The sequence below is a fragment of the Mobula hypostoma genome, chromosome 2 (genome assembly GCF_963921235.1).
Source record: "Mobula hypostoma chromosome 2, sMobHyp1.1, whole genome shotgun sequence".
Lineage (NCBI taxonomy): Eukaryota > Metazoa > Chordata > Chondrichthyes > Myliobatiformes > Myliobatidae > Mobula > Mobula hypostoma.
In genome coordinates, this window is record NC_086098.1 from 61246743 (window position 1) to 61264172 (window position 17430).

The 17430-nt window shown below is 40.4% G+C and overlaps 2 protein-coding genes across 2 annotated transcripts in view; one reads left to right on the plus strand and one right to left on the minus strand.

Annotated features, from left to right (window-relative positions):
* LOC134340415 (V-type proton ATPase subunit C 1-B-like) overlaps positions 1-14125 on the minus strand; it is a 72155-nt gene extending 58030 nt beyond the window's left edge. The window contains exons 1-5 of the mRNA XM_063037622.1: positions 13996-14125; positions 12796-12965; positions 12460-12527; positions 5680-5765; positions 498-592 (exon numbers count right to left, since the gene is read on the minus strand). Coding sequence (XP_062893692.1) covers positions 498-592; positions 5680-5765; positions 12460-12527; positions 12796-12924 — 378 coding nt within the window. The 5' untranslated portion in view covers positions 12925-12965; positions 13996-14125. The remainder of the gene's footprint in view (positions 1-497; positions 593-5679; positions 5766-12459; positions 12528-12795; positions 12966-13995) is intronic.
* A 31-nt stretch (positions 14126-14156) lies between these two features.
* The window catches only part of nol10 (nucleolar protein 10), a 126803-nt gene continuing 123529 nt past the window's right edge, over positions 14157-17430 (plus strand). The window contains exon 1 of the mRNA XM_063037585.1: positions 14157-14318. Coding sequence (XP_062893655.1) covers positions 14253-14318 — 66 coding nt within the window. The 5' untranslated portion in view covers positions 14157-14252. The remainder of the gene's footprint in view (positions 14319-17430) is intronic.

Sequence of the window (17430 nt, forward strand, 5' to 3'; positions counted from 1 at the left end):
GAAGAACAGAAAAAGAAATGCATGTGATGAAGTAGCATTTAGACAGCAGTATAAGGAAAGGGGCAAATGACTAACAATTATGATAATAGCAAGGGGGCAAGAAAATATATCATGATGTGAAATAATTTATAATTATACTAAATTATGGGAACATAATTCAATTTTGATTGATGCACAAATGGATAGCAGAAGATATTACATCTAGTTGATTTTCATTTTCTAAGTCAAGATATATTGCGTATTTTAGAATTGCTGTCATGTACTCCTGACAGAGTTTAATTTTATCCCCATTCGCTTGACATAGTATATGCTGATATCAATACTTCAGCAAAAGTAGTACAAAAATTAGCAAACAAGAAGCAAGATCCTGAATTAGATGGCTTACATATAAATTCTCATGTAATGTAGTGAACACATTTGAATTATGAATTTTATTGACTTTTTTCTAAAAATTGACTAATAAGTATTTATAAATTTCATTCGATATTGAAGCTCACCTTGTTAATGACTTCTGATATGTTTTGAAGTGACTGTTTTATAGGATATTTAGCCATGTCCCACTGAAAATGTGTCACATATCTATGAAGGTCAACTAAAGATAAACAGCAACAATGAAAATATTGATGTAATAGATCTTCCTTCATTCACAAACCATTATAGTATCACAAACAATACGACTACCAGAAAACACAATTCATGGCTAGGTCTCCCACAATCAATTGTGACCATGCCAGAACTGAAGCAGGAACACAATGTTATCACCTGCCCAAAATCCTGCTATTTCCCTCCATATTCCAAATGATTTCCAAGTGTATCTTTACATCAGAACAATCCACTTAAAACCCAACTGGAACAGACTAATATGGATCCTCATTTTCAACTAAAATATCAAAGGGTTGGGGAAATTGTTCCAAAATATCTCTTGATCCTTTTCATCATTATACTACTATCTGAAGAAAGTTATTTTATTTCCACTTTTATCATAAAATGCAATTAAGACTCCCCAAAGGGCTTTCACGTATTTGAGAGTTATTTGGTTGGCTTGTTCAGAAAGACCAGCAGCAAGGTAGCAAATATTTAAGAAGTATTTTCAAAACAATTGCTTATAGATGTTAACCAATCTTGCCTATGTAACACTACTAACAAAAAAACCCACACGTTTGTCACATGTGCATCGGTGAGGGCCTCTTCATCATTGGTGAGTCTAACATAGATTGGGAACCACTTTGTCAAGCACCTTCACTCTGCCTGCCACAAAAGATGGGATTTCCTGGTTGCCAGCCATTCAAATTCATCTTCCTATTTCCATTCTTACATGTCGGTCTTCTGATGAGGCCACACTCAAGTTGGAAGCACAACACCTCATATTCCATCTGAGTAGCCTCCAATCTGATGACATGAACATCAATTTCTCTAATTTTAGGTTATTTCTCACCCTTCTCCTTCTGTTTTTTTTTCTAGTCCCTATTCTGGTTCCCCTCTCACACCTCTCTTCTCCCCATCTGTCTATCATCCCCCTCGGTGCCCACCACCCATGGTCTAATGTCCTCTCCTATCAGATTCCTTCTTCTTAAGCCCTTCGCCTCTTCCATCTATGACCTCTCAGCTTCTTAATTCATCCTCTTTCCCCACCCAGCCACCTTTCCCCTCACCTGCCAGCTTGTACTTCTTCCCCATCCCAATCTTCTTATTCTTGCTTCTTTTCCCCTTCCTTTCCAGACCTGATGAAGAATCTTGGCCTGAAACATTGACTGTTTTATTCCTCTCCATAGATGCTGCCTGACTTGCTGAGCATCGCCAGCACTCTGTGTCTGTTGCTCAAGATTTTCAGTATCTGCAGAATCTCTTATTTTATTGAAACACCTTTTGGATAAAATATGCATCCTCATAAATCTGAGATCTCTCATGTGTCTACTTTAATGGAACTGATTTAGACTACAAGACCATAAGACATAGGAGCAGAATTAGGCCATTTGGCCCATCGAGTCCGCTCCGCCATTCAATCATGGTTGATCCTTTTTTTTAAAATCTCCTCCTCAACCCCAATTCCTGGCCTTCTCCCCATAACCTTTGATGCCATGTCCAATCAACAACCTATCAATCTCTGCCTTAAATACCTCCAAAGACCTGACCTCCACAGCTGTGTGTGGCAACAAATTCCACAAATTCACCATCCTTTGGCTAAAGAATTTACTCCGCATCTCTGTTTTGAAAGGGTGCCCCTCTATCCTGAGGCTGTGCCCTATTGTCCTAGGCTCTCCCACCATGGGAAACAACTTTTCCACATCTACTCTGTCTAGGCCTTTCAACATTCAAAAACGTTTCAATGAGATCCACCCTCATTCTTCTGAATTCCAGCTAGTACAGACCCATTAATTTATATTAATACTAATACTCTACTTCCTGCAAGAGGACCACAACCTTGTCGTAGTTTGGAGGCTTGTGTGCTGCAACGATCCGGAGGGCTATGCTGGCTGGAGTCAGGGACTTGTGCTTTGGCTGTTGGTAGGATTACCCATATCAAACAGGTCAAAGGGTAGAGGCCAGAATAAGCGTGGTCCACCAGTCCTCCAGATTTGGGGGTTCAGCTCAGGGCTAACACCCCTGACTAGTCAAACAATACTGTTATGGAAACAGCAATGAAGACCTATTCTGTACTGTGCAAAAGTCCTAGGCACCCTGGATTGTTGATATCAATTTTGTTTTCAATGTTTATTTTTTGTCTTCTACTTTAGTGCATCAGTAGAAAAGAACAAATTTTAGATTTCCAAACATTCATCTTCCAAAAAATTAAATGTTACAGAGAAACTTTTGTATTTCATTAAAGAAAGAAACACATTTAGAAATAGACTGCTTATCAAATCAAAACTTGATTACTTTGTAGATATATAGTCCAGTGCATCATTAAACAAAGATAACAAACAGATGCTGATAATCAATGACATAATGAGTTGAATGAACTAAACTGATTAACTGAAACAGAAATGAGTGTAGAAGGAATCAAACTGGGTGAAGGACAACTAAACGAATAGGTGAGGATGTGGCAGATGTGATGGTTTAACCTTCAAATCATCATTTCTTACACAATGGAAAGCATAAGCATAGCAACAAGACACAAGATAGTCATCCTGCATCAGCAAGGTCTCTCCCAAGCAGAAATTTCACAGTAGACAGGAGCCTCAAGGTGTGCTGTCCAAACTCTTCTAAAGAAGCATAAAGAAACAGGCAACGTTAACGGCCAGAAATGCTGTGGCTGGCCATGGAAACCAAGTGAGAAATATATCAAACTGAAGTCCCTTCTAAACTGGAAAAAGTCCAGCACTGCTATCAGCTCTGAACTCACAGAAACTACTGGAACCAAGTACACCATTCTGCAATCCAGAGTAGTCTTAATGGAAGAGTTGCTGCTTAAAATACATTCCTCTGAAATGGAAATAAACCCAAGGGACTCACCTATGCAAAATATACAAGGACTGGGGTGCTGTACAAATGGCAGCAAGTGTCTGGACTGCTGAGTCAAAATTTGAAATTTTCAGCTCAAACAGGAGGCAGTTTGCCTGTAGGAGAGCTGGAGGGCACTACATGGATGTGTGTCTGCAGACAACAGTGAAGCACAGTGGAGATTCCCTCCAGGTTAGAGGCTGCATTTGAAGCTAGTAATCTGGTCAGAATTAACACTGAGAGGTATAGGGAGATTCTCGTCCATCACACAATACCACCTGGGAGTCACCTAATCAATCCCAACTTTATTTTGCAGCAGGACAATGACCCCAAACACACGGCCAATGTCATAAAGAACTATCTTCAGCAAGAACAAATTCTACAACAGATTGTATGACCTCTACAGAGCCCTGATCTCAACATTACTGAGGCTGTCAGGGATAATCTGGAGAGACAGAACCAAGTGATACAGCCAAAGTCTGCAGAAGAACTGTGGCAAGTTCTCCAAGATGCTTGGAACAACCTACCAAGTGATTTTCTTATAAAACTGCATGACAATGTACCAAAGAGAGTTGATGCTGTTTTAAAGCAAAGGGTGGTCACACCAAATATTGATCTGCTTTAGTGTTTTTTAAACTGTTTACTGCCCTCAATAGTAAAGATCTTTTCAATACTTAGGAACTTTTTATTTTTGAAAGCATCTTCACTTTACAGAATGTCTTTTCACACATGCCTAAGAATTTTGCACGATACTGTGTGATGGTGTGAAGGACAGACAGAGATGGAAGACCGTCATTGCTGCCATAAACAGCAGCAAGTGTAATGGCCAGGAAGTGTAAGTAACACTTGTTGTGCTTTCATTCTTACTTCTGGTATTGGTAGCATTTTGCTTTTAAAGATGGATAACTTTGCTAACTTTAGAGGCTACTTCAATAGTACTGTAATTCCAAGGTCATTTAATGAAAATGAACAAGAAGTGTACCAAAAAGTGTGTGTTATAACACTAGAAGGGAAGATGAATAACTGTTGCAGAACAGGTTTGTGGAAATTTTGCAATTAAAATTTGAAACGCAGTCAAAGTTTGAAGTAAGATGATAATTTCATTCCTGTCCTATGTACTAAAAAAGTCCTAGAATGAATTATGTACTCTTAGTTAAGAAAAGAATGCATTGTGTTCCATGCCAGCTAAGGCATGCAGGAGGAGGATCTACACCAATGATAAGAACATTGAAACAATCCAGAGTTCATTCAAAGTAACCAGAGGAGATGTCTGATTTCCACTAAAGCAGAACATTCAGCAGAGGTTACTAATCATTAAAAAGGATATTTTGAAATACTGTACTGTAAGTAACAGAAGGGAGGCTCAGAATGTTTCAATAACTTTTTATCTCCAATGCAATAGGAGACAGGTTAACAATTATGAGTGTAGTTTCACCCACTCTACAGAAGGTACTTAACTAATAAGCATATTGAGTAAAGCCCTCACAGGAATACTACTTGAAGGGTATAGCCACAATACCACTGGGCTTGTCTTCTTAGACTGCTGGATATTTTCCCTTTCATTTAACTATTTTCTCCACTCCACAAGTAATCCTGACTTGTTGCTGCACTGTTTTCCTGCCTTGCAAAAATTTGTGGGAAGTTTAATAGGTCTACCTTTCTGTGGAGGAGAAGGAAGCATCAAAGAAAGCAGGAAAGCCTAGGCACGTACAGAGAGGAAGTTGGGAAGTAGTGTGGATGAGAATGTTCCAAAATGATATTTAACTTGTCTCAGAGATTGCTCTGAGAACCTTGTTAATTCAATGAACTGAACAGTCTCCTACTTCATAAGAAAATAGAGAATCATAAGAAAATATAGAGAATAGAAGATAATGCTGTTTACAATTGTTTGAAAATTATATTCAAGTTCATCTAATCCAGTTTCTGTCCCAATCAAATATTAATTTTAGACCATAAAAATAAAGATTCTGTACTTCAACATCAATAGCCGATTCACAGATGCTTCATTATAAAATTGGATACTGACTGAACTAAATAAAGTGAACTACATTTGAAGCCATACATTAGAAATAGGAGTTAGGACTTAAAGACGTGGCTGAACTGTGATTGCATAAAATATACTCACCATCTTTACAACAGGAGACACAATTAATTTAAAACATTGTTTTTGAAATTATGCCAACACCTTTTTCAAAACTGTGCTATCATGTAAAGTAAACATTACTTTTATAGACTCACCCCCATTGGCTAATAAGTTTTCTTGAGCTTTCTCCTTGGAATCCTCCATGATATCTGCTGTATACTGTGCCAGCTTCTTCACAATGCTTCAATTAAACATAAATGATCAGACACAACTAACTAAGCTATTGCAGATAAGATAACTTTTGAATTAATGAAAAAAGTAACTCATAGGAAATTTGTGTTATTAAAAAAAACCCTGTGATTCACTGATCTGTCATTTGCTAAATATCTGGCACTGTTTATCTTGTTTTCCCCCTACCATCCCTCCCCTGGCTCTTTCTTCAGGTTCAGGTTCTTGGATCGTTGGAATCTCTTCTGGGAGAGGTATGACCTGTTCAAAAGTTGCAGGTTGCACCAAAACCCGAGGGAACCAATAATCTTGTGGGCAAGTTTGTTAGAGCTGTAGGGGAGGGTTTAAACTAATTTGGCAGGGGGATGGGAACCAGAGTGCAGGGACTTAGGATAGAAAGGATGGTAAAAAAGAAACAAAAATAGCGTGCATTCAGACTGTCAGGAAGGGCAGGCAAATGATAGGACATAATTGCTGCCAGCAGGGTAAGTATCAGTGCATTAGGGATGCAGAATCAAAAACGGCAGCAAATGCAGCTAAGTGTTATATCTCATTGCACAGAGTATAAGAAACAAGGTGATCCTGCACTTTGACAGATTATCAGCTATGATGTTGTGGCCATCACTGAATCATGGCTGAAGAACGATTGTATTTCGGAGCTGAATTCCAAGGTTACACATTGTATTGGAGTAATAGGAAGGTCGGCACATGGGGTGGCGTAGCTCTGCTGGTAAAGAATGGCATCAGATCAGTAGAAAGATGCGACATAGGATCAGAAGGTGTTGGATCCTTGTGGGTTGAGTTAAGAAACTGTAAGGGTAAAAGGACCCTGTTGGCAGTTATATACAGGCCAGCCAACAGTAGTTGGGATGTGGACCACAGATTACAACAGGGAAATAGAAAAGACGTGTCAGAAAGGTAATGTTATGATAGTCATGGGAGATTTCAACGTGCAGGGAGATTAGGAAAATCAGATAGGTAATGGATTTCAAGAGAGGCACACACTCAGCGATTCAGGAACAGCTTCTTCCCCTCTGCCATCTGATTCCTAAATGGACATTGAATCTTTGGACACTACCTCACTTTAAAAAAAATACAGTATTTCTCTTTTTGCACTTCATATACATAATTGATTTACTTGTTTATTTATTATTATTTTTATTTTATTTATTTTTCTCTCTGCTAGATTATGTATTACATTGAACTGCTGCTGCCAAATTAACAAATTTCACGTCACCTACCGGTGATAATAAACCTGATTCTGAGAGTGAGTTTGTTGAATGCCTACGCGATGGCTTTTTAGAGCAGTTTGTCACTGAGCCTACCAGGGGATCAGTTATACTGGTTTCACTGTTAGGTAATGAACCTGAAGTGAGTAGGGAGCTTCAGGTAAAAAAACCTTTGGAAGCAGTGATTACAATATGACTGAGTTCAACTTGAAATTAGATAGGGAGTAAGTAAAGTCTGACATAGCAGTATTTCAGTGGAATAAAAGAAATTACAGTGATATGAGAGAGGAGTTGGCCAAAGTAAATAGGGAGGAGATGCTGGCAGGGATGACAGCAGAGCAACAATAGCACAAGTTTCTGGGAAAAATGAGGAAGCTGCAGGATAGACGTATTCCAAAAACAAAGAAATACTCAAATGGCAAAATAGTACAACTGTGGCTGACAAGGGAAGTCACGGCTAATGTAAAGGCAAAAGAAAGGGCATATAACAAAGCAAAAATTAGTGGAAAGACAGGATTGGGAAACTTTTAAAACCCTACAGAGAGCAACTAAAAGAATCATTAGGAGGGAAAAGATGAAATATTTAGATTATGAAGACATGCAATCCTCTTTTATTGTCATTTAGTAATGCATGCATTTAGAAATGATACAATATTTCCTCCGGTGTGATATCACAAAACACAGGACCAAGACTGAAAAACTGACAGAACCACATAATTCTAACATATAGTTACAACAGTGCAACAATACCATAACTTGATGAAGAAGTCCATGAGCACAGAAAAAAGTTCGAAGTCTCTCAAATGTTCCACATCTCACGCAGACGGGAGAAGGAAGAAAAACTCTCCCTGCAATGCCCGACCACAACCTGTCACTGAGTCATCCGAAAACTTCGAGCCTCCGAATCAGCTCTCTGACACCGAGTACGGAGCGCCATCTCTGTCCAAACGATTCGACCTCAATCTCGGTCGCCAACAGTAGGCAAAGCCGGGGATTTTGAGGCCTTCCCTCCAGAAGATTCCTGACCGCGCAGTAACGACAGCAGCGAATGAGCATTTCAGAAATTTCTCCAGATGTTCCTCTGTGCTTTCATGTCTGTCTCCATCAAATCAGAATTGTCCACGGCCCCTATTTAACAGATATATCATTTTTCACCGGAGGGCTGCGCATGCACGGTGCGCTGCTCTCTCTCCTCCCACTGAGTTGAAAGCAAGCTAGCAAACAATATCAAAGTGGGTGATGGCATGAACATTGACTTCTCTAACTTCCGCTAATGCCCCACCTCCCCCTCATACCCCATCCATTATTTATACACACACATTCTTTCTCTCTCTCTCTCTCTCTCTCTCTCTCTCTCTCTCCCCTTTTTCTCCCTCTGTCCCTCTGACTATACCCCTTGCCCATCCTCTGGGCTTTCCCCCCCCCCCACTTTTCCTTCTCCCTGGGCCTCCTATCCCATGATCCTCTCATACCCTTTTTGCCAATCACCTGTCCAGCTCTTGGCTCCATCCCTCCCCCTCCTGTCTTCTCCTATCATTTTGGATCTCCCCCTCCCCCTCCCACTTTTAAATCTCTTACTAGCTCTTCCTTCAGTTAGTCCTGACGAAGGGTCTTGGCCTGAAACGTCGACTGTACCTCTTCCTAGAGATGCTGCCTGGCCTGCTGCGTTCACCAGCAACTTTGATGTGTGTTGCTTGAACTTCCAGCATCTGCAGAATTCCTCGTGTCAAAGTGGATATTAAAAGCTTTTCCAAGTATGTAAAAATATAACAGATGAGAGGGGATATAGGACCACTAGAAAATGAGGCCGGAGAAATAGTAACGGGGGACAAGGAGATGGCAGACGAACTAAATGACTATTTTACATCAATCTTCACTGTAGAAGACACTAGCAGTATGCCAAATGTTGAAGGGTGTGAGGGAAGAGAAGTAAGTGCAGTTACTATTACAAGGGAGAAGGAGCACAAATATCTGAAAGACCCAAGGGTACATAAGTCACCTGGACCAGATGAACTGCACCCTAGGGTTCTGAAAGATGTAGTGGTGACGAATGTGGAGGCATTAGAAATGATCTTTCAAAAATCATCGGACTCTGGCATGGTCCAGAGGACTGGAAAGTTGCAATTGTCACTCCACTCATTAAGAAAAGGGAAAGGCAGCAGAAAGGAGATGATAGACCAGTTAGCCTGACCTCAGCAGTTGGGAAGATGTTGGGAGTCAATTGTTAAGGATGAGATGATGGAGTACTTGGTGACACAGGACAAGATAGGATAAAGTCAGCATGTTTTCCTTAAGCCAAAATCTTGCCTGTTGAACCTGTTGGAACTCTTTGAGGAGATTACATGTAAGATAGAATGCAATGGGTGTGGTATGTTTGGACTTTCAGAAGGCCTTTTAACAAGGTGCCACACATGAGACTGCTCACGAAGTTAAGAGCCCATGGTATTACAGGAAAGTTACTGGCATGGTTAGAGTATTGGCTGATTGGTAGGAGGCAACGAGTGGGAGTAAAAGGATTCTTTTCTGGTTGGCTGCCAGTGACTAGTGGTGTTCTGCAGAGGTCAGTCTTGGGACCACTTCTTTTTATGTTGCATTTCAACGATTTAGATGATGGAATAGATGGCTTTGTTGCCAAGTTTGCAGATGACATAAAGATTGGTGGGGGGACAGGTAGTGTTGAAGAAACTGGTAGGCTGCAGAAGGACTTAGATAGATTAAGAGAATGGCAAATGAAATACAATGTTGCAAAATGAATGGTCATGCAATTTGACAGAAGAAATAAAATGTGCAGGCTATTTTCTAAACGGAGAGAAAATCCAAAAATCTGAGATGCAAAGGGACTTGGGAGTCCTTGTGCAGAACACCCTAAAGGTTAACTTGCAGGTAGAGTCGGTGGTGAGGAAGGCAAGTGCAATGTTAGCCTTCATTTCAAGAGGTCTAGAATGCAAGAGCAGGAATGTGGAGGCCTGGTGAGGCCTCAGCTTCAGTATTGTGAACAGTTTTGGGCTCCTCATCTAGGAAAAGATTTGCAGGCATTGGAGAAGGTCCAGAGGTGGTTCACAAGGATGATTCTGGGAATGAAAGGATTATCATACAAGGAAACTTTGAAAGTTCTGGGTCTGTACTCGCTGGAATTTAGAAGTATGGGGGGGGTGGAATCTCACTGAAACCTTTCGAATGTTGGAAGGCCTAGGCAAGGTGGATGTGGTAAAGATGTTTCCCATGGGGGGAGGGGGGAAGAGCCTAGGACAAGAGGGCACAGCCTCCAGATAGAGGGGCTTCCATTTAAAGTGAGATGCGGAGAAATTTCTTTAGTCAAAGGGTAATGAATTTATGGAATTTATTACCACAGGCAGCTGTGGAGGCCAGGTCATTGAGTGTATTTAAGGCAGAGCTTTATAGGTTGATTGGACATAGCATCAAAGGTTACGGGGAGAAGGTTTGGGAGTGGGGCTGAGCAGGGGGAGAAAAAAGGATCAGCCATGATTGAATGGTGGAGCAGGCTCAATGGGCCAAATGACCTAATTATGCTCCTATGTCTTATGGTCTTTCTCACTCATTCCTGTATATTAGCCCAAAGTGGAAGAGTTAAAGTACAATCAGCCAATCACTTGAAAACAAAGACTAAATAATACTTTGAGAATTTAAGTATCATTGATAAAGCATCAGAAAATTTACAACTGTACTAAAACAAAAGCAAGTTATGGTCTACTGCTAAATGTTACACTTGCTCTCATTTTCTTTGGTGTCTTATTTCACAAATTACATTTTTTAAGTTAAATTTTCATTTCCCAAACCCTGTATCCTAAAGGCTTTCTGAATTAATCCCACTAAATGACAGGACATCATGACTATCGGAAATTGGATGAGGCTACATAAGCTTGAGCAGGACTCTCATAGCTAAAGATTGATAGTATCTGTAGCAAACCAGGAGAATGCTTGAGAAAGTGATGATGACAGAAAGCATTTGTTCACCTAGAAGGAAATAGAAATCTGGAACTCTGCTTAAAAATAAACAATTGAGGTTTAGTCAAGTGAAGATTTCAAAACTAAAACACATGTATTTTATAAATCAATGTACTTTTTGGAACCAAACCAATAAGATAGTTGTAATACAGAGTGTTCTTGATCTAATTGAACAGATGGAAAGGCACTAGAGACTGAATAGTCTACTCCTGTTCCTATATGCATTAATTCTCCATGCCACTCAGTTTCCTACTATTATTTAAAACATTAATTTTGAAATAAATGTCAAATAATGCAGCAAGTGATATATCTGCATATTAGAATATCTTGTTTATAATACTATTTCTATAGTTAATCTTAAGAATTGATTAATTTGCATCAAAATATTTCAGGTTAAACCCTGCTGCTGAAAAACTGCGCCATGCAGCAATCATAGTATATTTCCCATGTATTTTACTGCACTTTGTCCAGCATGCAATATAATCATTAATGGCAAAGAAAATGCTTCATGTTAATCAATAACAAATGAAAAATAATTAAATCTCTGAATATTTTATGATTATTAAACTTTCCTACAAGACATGAACTTGTATGGGGGGGGAATACATCTTATTTTAATCAAACATAAGAAAATTGGCAATATTTGCGATTGTATCCGTTGCTCAAGATTGCCATATATACTTTTTAAATAGCAATAAATGAAGCCACACCATTCAGTGGTCTAGAATGCTGTAGGTAGCAAATAACTCTCCAGAGCACTACAAGTAGATCGTAGTCAAGTGGGAAAAAAAGTGGTAGTACTGTATGTCCAACTTTTAAGGAGAGTAGTAAATGACCAGAAATAGGACAATATTTTAATTTAAGTAATCTTCTGTAATTTGCGTCCCTCTTGGGGGGAGGGAGTATGGTGACTAGATCTGTTTCCCAAGTTGATTCCAAACATTTACAGGAATGACCAGAGTGCTTTAATTAGTAACTAACTGACTCAAAGGTAAAAAATCAAAACGAGGTGACATTAATTATAATCTGGGAGATTCAATAACATCATTTTGCTATTAAGTTATTGAAAATGTTCCACATTTTGACCTAAAATTATTTTGTTTGGCATAAGTTGTCAAATTTGTACATCCTGTTCCTCCGTGAAACTGTTAACACGATAAATGGAAACTATGGTCAAAATGCTCCTACGACAATTTTAGACCGGTCGGCATAAAAAGGCGTCAGACTATAAAACTGCTTGCCCTTTTAACAGTTATTAATATCAGTTTATTTTTTTTCTTTTTGCGTCACCTTGAATGCTGGATTGTGAGGACTTCAGTACTTCGATCTTAGATTAAACCAGAGCTTTTCAGATCTCCATTGCTACATTCTGGCACCAGATTGGATAAATCTGCTTCAACCGAGTTAAATCTGCATCACTTTGGGACTAAAGATCAGTTTCAGGTAGGATAGCTAAGGATGATTCAAATTTGCTTTAACTCGTGTTTATACAGTAAATAACGCGTACTTTACCCTTCAACAAACGTATCAAGTTTTCCTAGTTCATCCGAGAGCCCAACCAATGAATCCAAAGTCCCCACCTGGGAGAAAAAGAGCATCAGGGCGTTGGTTGCTTGTAATCGTTTATTTCTGGCAGTGAAAAAGCACCCTCTGAAATTGTTTGCAAACTGGAATTATTTGAAAAAAAATACTTTAAGAGCTGAATGGTTCTTCCCTTGAGATATTTAACCTTTGAGAAGCCATATCCCTATCACCGTATCATCATATTTCTCGCGATACAGAAATTCAGTGCCTAAACTTTCAGCTGAAAATGTTTCCAAATGGGCTGTGAGTAGAAACAGAAGCTACCTTGAGTTCTGGGATCGGGAATTTAAAGTTATTCGATAAGCTGGCTTTTTCGGTTACAGTGTTCATTCTTTCCCATATTTGTTGGTTCGATTTGTCCACAGGAGCTGAAATTAACCAGTACTCGCTCATGTTGTCCCGTGATGCTTTAGAGCGCAAGTTCTTCACCGTACCTGAATACAAAATAAATCAGAATTTTTGACGTGGAGAATGAACCTCGAAGTTACCGAACATCTGCTATCAACGTCAACACTCAACCAATTATTTGGACCTCAACTCAAACTAGGAAGACGGACTAGTCACTACGAGATTCAGTGGAACAAACAGTCCCAAGCAAGGTTCATTTTTAGCCAAAGCAAGTCTCATTGAAACTCGTTACCTCAGGGTACTCAAGTCGATATTTTTATCAGACCAAGAGTTCGTTTCACTGATTTTCCTGCCGTAAAATCTGCCTAATGTTGCACACGCTAAATTTATATCACTTTCTCTTTATCGCAGTTATAGTACAATATGTGAATGATTAAACTATCATGAAAATGATAGCGGATCAGCTTTCAAAAGTCATAATAAAACGACAACTTGACCAAGTGAATTTTAAATATATTTACTAGTAAAAACTATTCCTTTTGTAGCACATCACAACTATTAGGTAAGTTACATTGTAAATATAAATTAGAACACTCCGAAGAATGTAACTTCTGTTCGTCATCAAACGAAAAATCATATCTATATGGAAGCGAAATAAATATTGTACTGTACTTTCACGGTTGTAGCCAGCCAGATCTGATCCACCGTTCGCAATTCTTGTTACTTATTTGTAATTTATATATTTTCTCTTTTAATAATTTGCTTGTGTTTAAGAAATTGATTGTTAACGACGATTTCACTAACGACGCATGAAATCAAAGTTAATGTCAGCTTGATGCAATCTACTCCTACAAAATCATCTGCAGTGTTACATACAAATTTTTAAAAAAATACTGAATTGTGAAATAAAAAGCAACGTCATTCATATTACCTCAGATTTACTGGATTTGGTTGGGCTGTGGGAATTTTTAGAAAATACTGTATCTGTCTCAAACTTAAAATCATTTTATGTCAAAGTATTAAATTCCCTGATTAGTTATGAACAAGTGCTCTGATTAGTTTAATTAGCATGATGGGTATTACTGACAGAGAATATTGACACCAAGAGCCCCTCACCTCTGCGCTCTCTGAGTTGCTCAGTCTTCCTCCTCAAGGCAGCAAGAGAAGAGTTACAAAGTGAGCCCCGCTGCTCGTCTCCTTGAGCGCAGAAACCCTGCCCCTACGCTCCATTGGCAGGCTTGGTTCGATTTGCATAAAACCATTTCCTGCCCACTCCGCAGACGCGAGCCGGAGTATAATGTGCGGAGCCCGGGGCCGGGACGGCGAGTTGCACGAGGTGCTGGTGAAGCGCGTTCGGGGCGGCCACTGACAGAATGCAGGTGTCCAGCGTGAACGACGTGAAGATCTACAACCTGAGTTATGGCAGGTCGTTGCCGGAGGTGCGTGCGCTGCGGCGGTTGGGCTCGCGCGTGGCCCGGTCAGTGCCGGCTCGGGCCTGGAGTCTCGCTCGCCCCGTTCACATCGGGCCGGGTAGGAGCGGCACCAGGCGCCGGGGCTAGGCATCTTGCTGCCGCCCTTGGGCGCGGTCGTCGCGGAGCGTGGCTAAAATCCGGTGTCCCCGGGTACTCACTGGTATGAAATCAGGCTGGAAGAAATCCTACAGCAGGTAGTGGATTTGGCCCGATACAACACGGGTAAAGAGCCCTGCCAACCCCTGTCGTAGTAAAGCAGTATTCATCAATAGAGAACCCCACCACCAGGGTCATGCTCTCTTCTCGCTGCTGCTATTAGGTTGAAGGTTAGAGTACCTCAGCACTTGCACCACCAGGTTCAAGAACAGTTACTACCCCTCAGCCTTCAAGTTTTTGAATAAAAGGCGATAACTTCACTCATTGTCCCATCAGTTGAATTGTTCCCACGACCAATGATCTCATTTTAAGGACTCTTCATCTCATTATCTCGTGTTCTTGTTATTTATTGCTGTTTATTTATATTTACTCTTGCAGCTTGTCTTCTCCACTCTGGTTGATTGTTCATTGACACAAAATATTCTGCAGATGCTGGGGTTGTTCATTGATCCTGCTTTAGTTACTATTCCATAGGTTTGCTGAGTATGCCTACAGGAAGATGAATCTCAGGGTTGTATATGCTGACATATATATACTTTGATTTAAAAAAAATTACTTTGAACTCTGAGTAGCCCTAAGCAAGGAGCCAGGCAGTTGCAGGCCACTTGAGGTCAGTATTGGGGAGAAAAAAAATACAATCTGCACTTGGGCAGGCAGGGATTTATCAAAGGTAGCTAACAGGTCTGATAAATTGATTTTTTAAAACAAATAATAAAATCTACGATGAGGGCAATGCATTTGATTTGGTCTACATGGATATCATTGAGGCTTTTGACAAGGTTTGAAGTGGGGGGAAAACTAGCCCAGAAGGATAGAAGCCATGGGATACAGGGCAAGTTTACAAATGGGATCCAAAGTTAGATTATGAGAACACTCAGTCCTCTTTTATTGTCATTTAGAAATGCATACGTGCATTAAGAAATTATACAATGTTTCTCTGAAGTGATATCCCCGAAAACAGGACAAACCAAAGACTAACACTGACAGAACCACATAATTATGACATAGTTACAGCAGTGCAAAGCAATACCATAATTTGATGAAGAACAAACCATGGGCACGGTAAAAATAGTCTCAAAGACTCTGAGTCGATCGACTCCCGAGTCCCTGATAGCGGCAGCAAAAGGGAGAATCTCCCTGTCATAAACCTCCAGGCACCGTCAACTTGCTGACACTGAGTCCGTCCGTCCGAAAACTTCAAGCCTCTGACCAGCCTCCCGAGCCCCTTCGACCTAGCCCTGGCTACTGAAACAAGCAAAGCCGAGGATTCGGGGCCTTCTGCTCCGGAGATTCCGGTTACCACACAGTAGCAGCGGCAGCGAAGTAGGCATTTCAGAAGTTTTCCAGATGTTCCTCCGTACTCTCAAGTCCGTTTCCATCAAATCAGAATTGTGCACGGTCCCCTACTTGACAGATTACAGATATCAATCACCAAAGAGGCCGCGCGCGCTGCTGTCGCGCCACCATCTTCTCCTTGAGTTGACTTGGTTATGGAAGTTGGGGGTGATGATGAAGGGTTTCTCTCATTGGAAGCCTTGTGACTAATGGCGTAGCTTGTTGATTAGTGCTTGGAGCCTTGATGTCTGTTGTTTGTGTTATTGATTTGGTATGCTAATATGTTTGGGCATTTTGAGAAGGTGCTTGGTCTTTGAGGTTGGTAAATCCTGAGTGCCTGAGGGGATAAATCCCAGGTTAATGAAATCTGGGAGATCGTTGCAAACAGAGATTACTGGGGCCTTGAAGATCTTTGTATCCTCAATTGCAACAGGTGAGGTCCTGGCACAGTACAGAGTAGCCAGAGTTGTTCTTTCACTCAAGGAAGAAAAAGAGGATTATCCAGGAAATTATAGGCTAATTAGCCTCACATCAGTAGTAAGGGAGCATACATTTTTAACCTCTGTCCTTTGATCTGCTTAAGACTATCACTGTTATCCTGGTAACTAAGAAAAATAAGTTAATATTCTTTAATAACTACCACCTGGAGCTTAAGACATTGACAATCGTGAAGTGCTTCAACAGGCTGTTCATTAACTTCAGCCCCCCCCCAGACAATATCGACCCACTGCAATTCGCCTACCTCGGAAACAGATCAATGGCAAGGCCATTTCGCTGATCATATATTCATCTCTGGAGCATCTGCACAGTAAAGACAGCTATGTTAGACTATTGTTTACTGACTGCAATTCACCCTTCAACACTATAATTTGAAGCAAAGTTATCTCCATACTCCTAGAACTGGGACTTAACACCTCCCTTTGCAAATAGTTCCCTGACTTCCGGACTAACAGAATGCAATTGGAAAGAATAGGGAGCAATACCTCTGCCACGATTATTCTCAACATTGGTGTCCCACACACTACATCCTCAGCTCCCTACTTCTCTCCCTTTACACTCTCAATTGCATGGCCAGATTCTGCTTTAACCCCATCTTTAAGGCTGAAGATGATACTACTGTAGTGGGCTGTATTTTCAAGTAATGAGTCAGAGTACAGGAGGGAGATAGAGGGCCTAGTTACAAACTGTCATGACCACAATCTTTCACTCAATGTTAGGAAAACAAGAGTTGGTCATTGACTTCATCAAGTGGGGCAGGGCACTCTACTTGCTGCTAAATTCTAAGGTTGAGAGAGTTGAATGTTTCAAGTTCCTAGGAGTTGTGGGGCATTATGGGTGGAACTGAGGAATAAGAAAGGGATGATCATGTTAATGGGATTATGTGATAGACCAACAAATAGTTGGCGAGATCTAGAGGAGCAAGTTTGTAAAGAGATCTCAGACTGTTGCAAGAAACATTAGGTTGTGACAGTAGGTGATTTTAACTGTCCGCATATTGACTGGGGCTCCCATACTATAAAAGGGCTGGATGGGATAGAGTTTGTCAAATGTGTTCAGAAAAGTTTCTGTAATCAATACATTGCGGTCC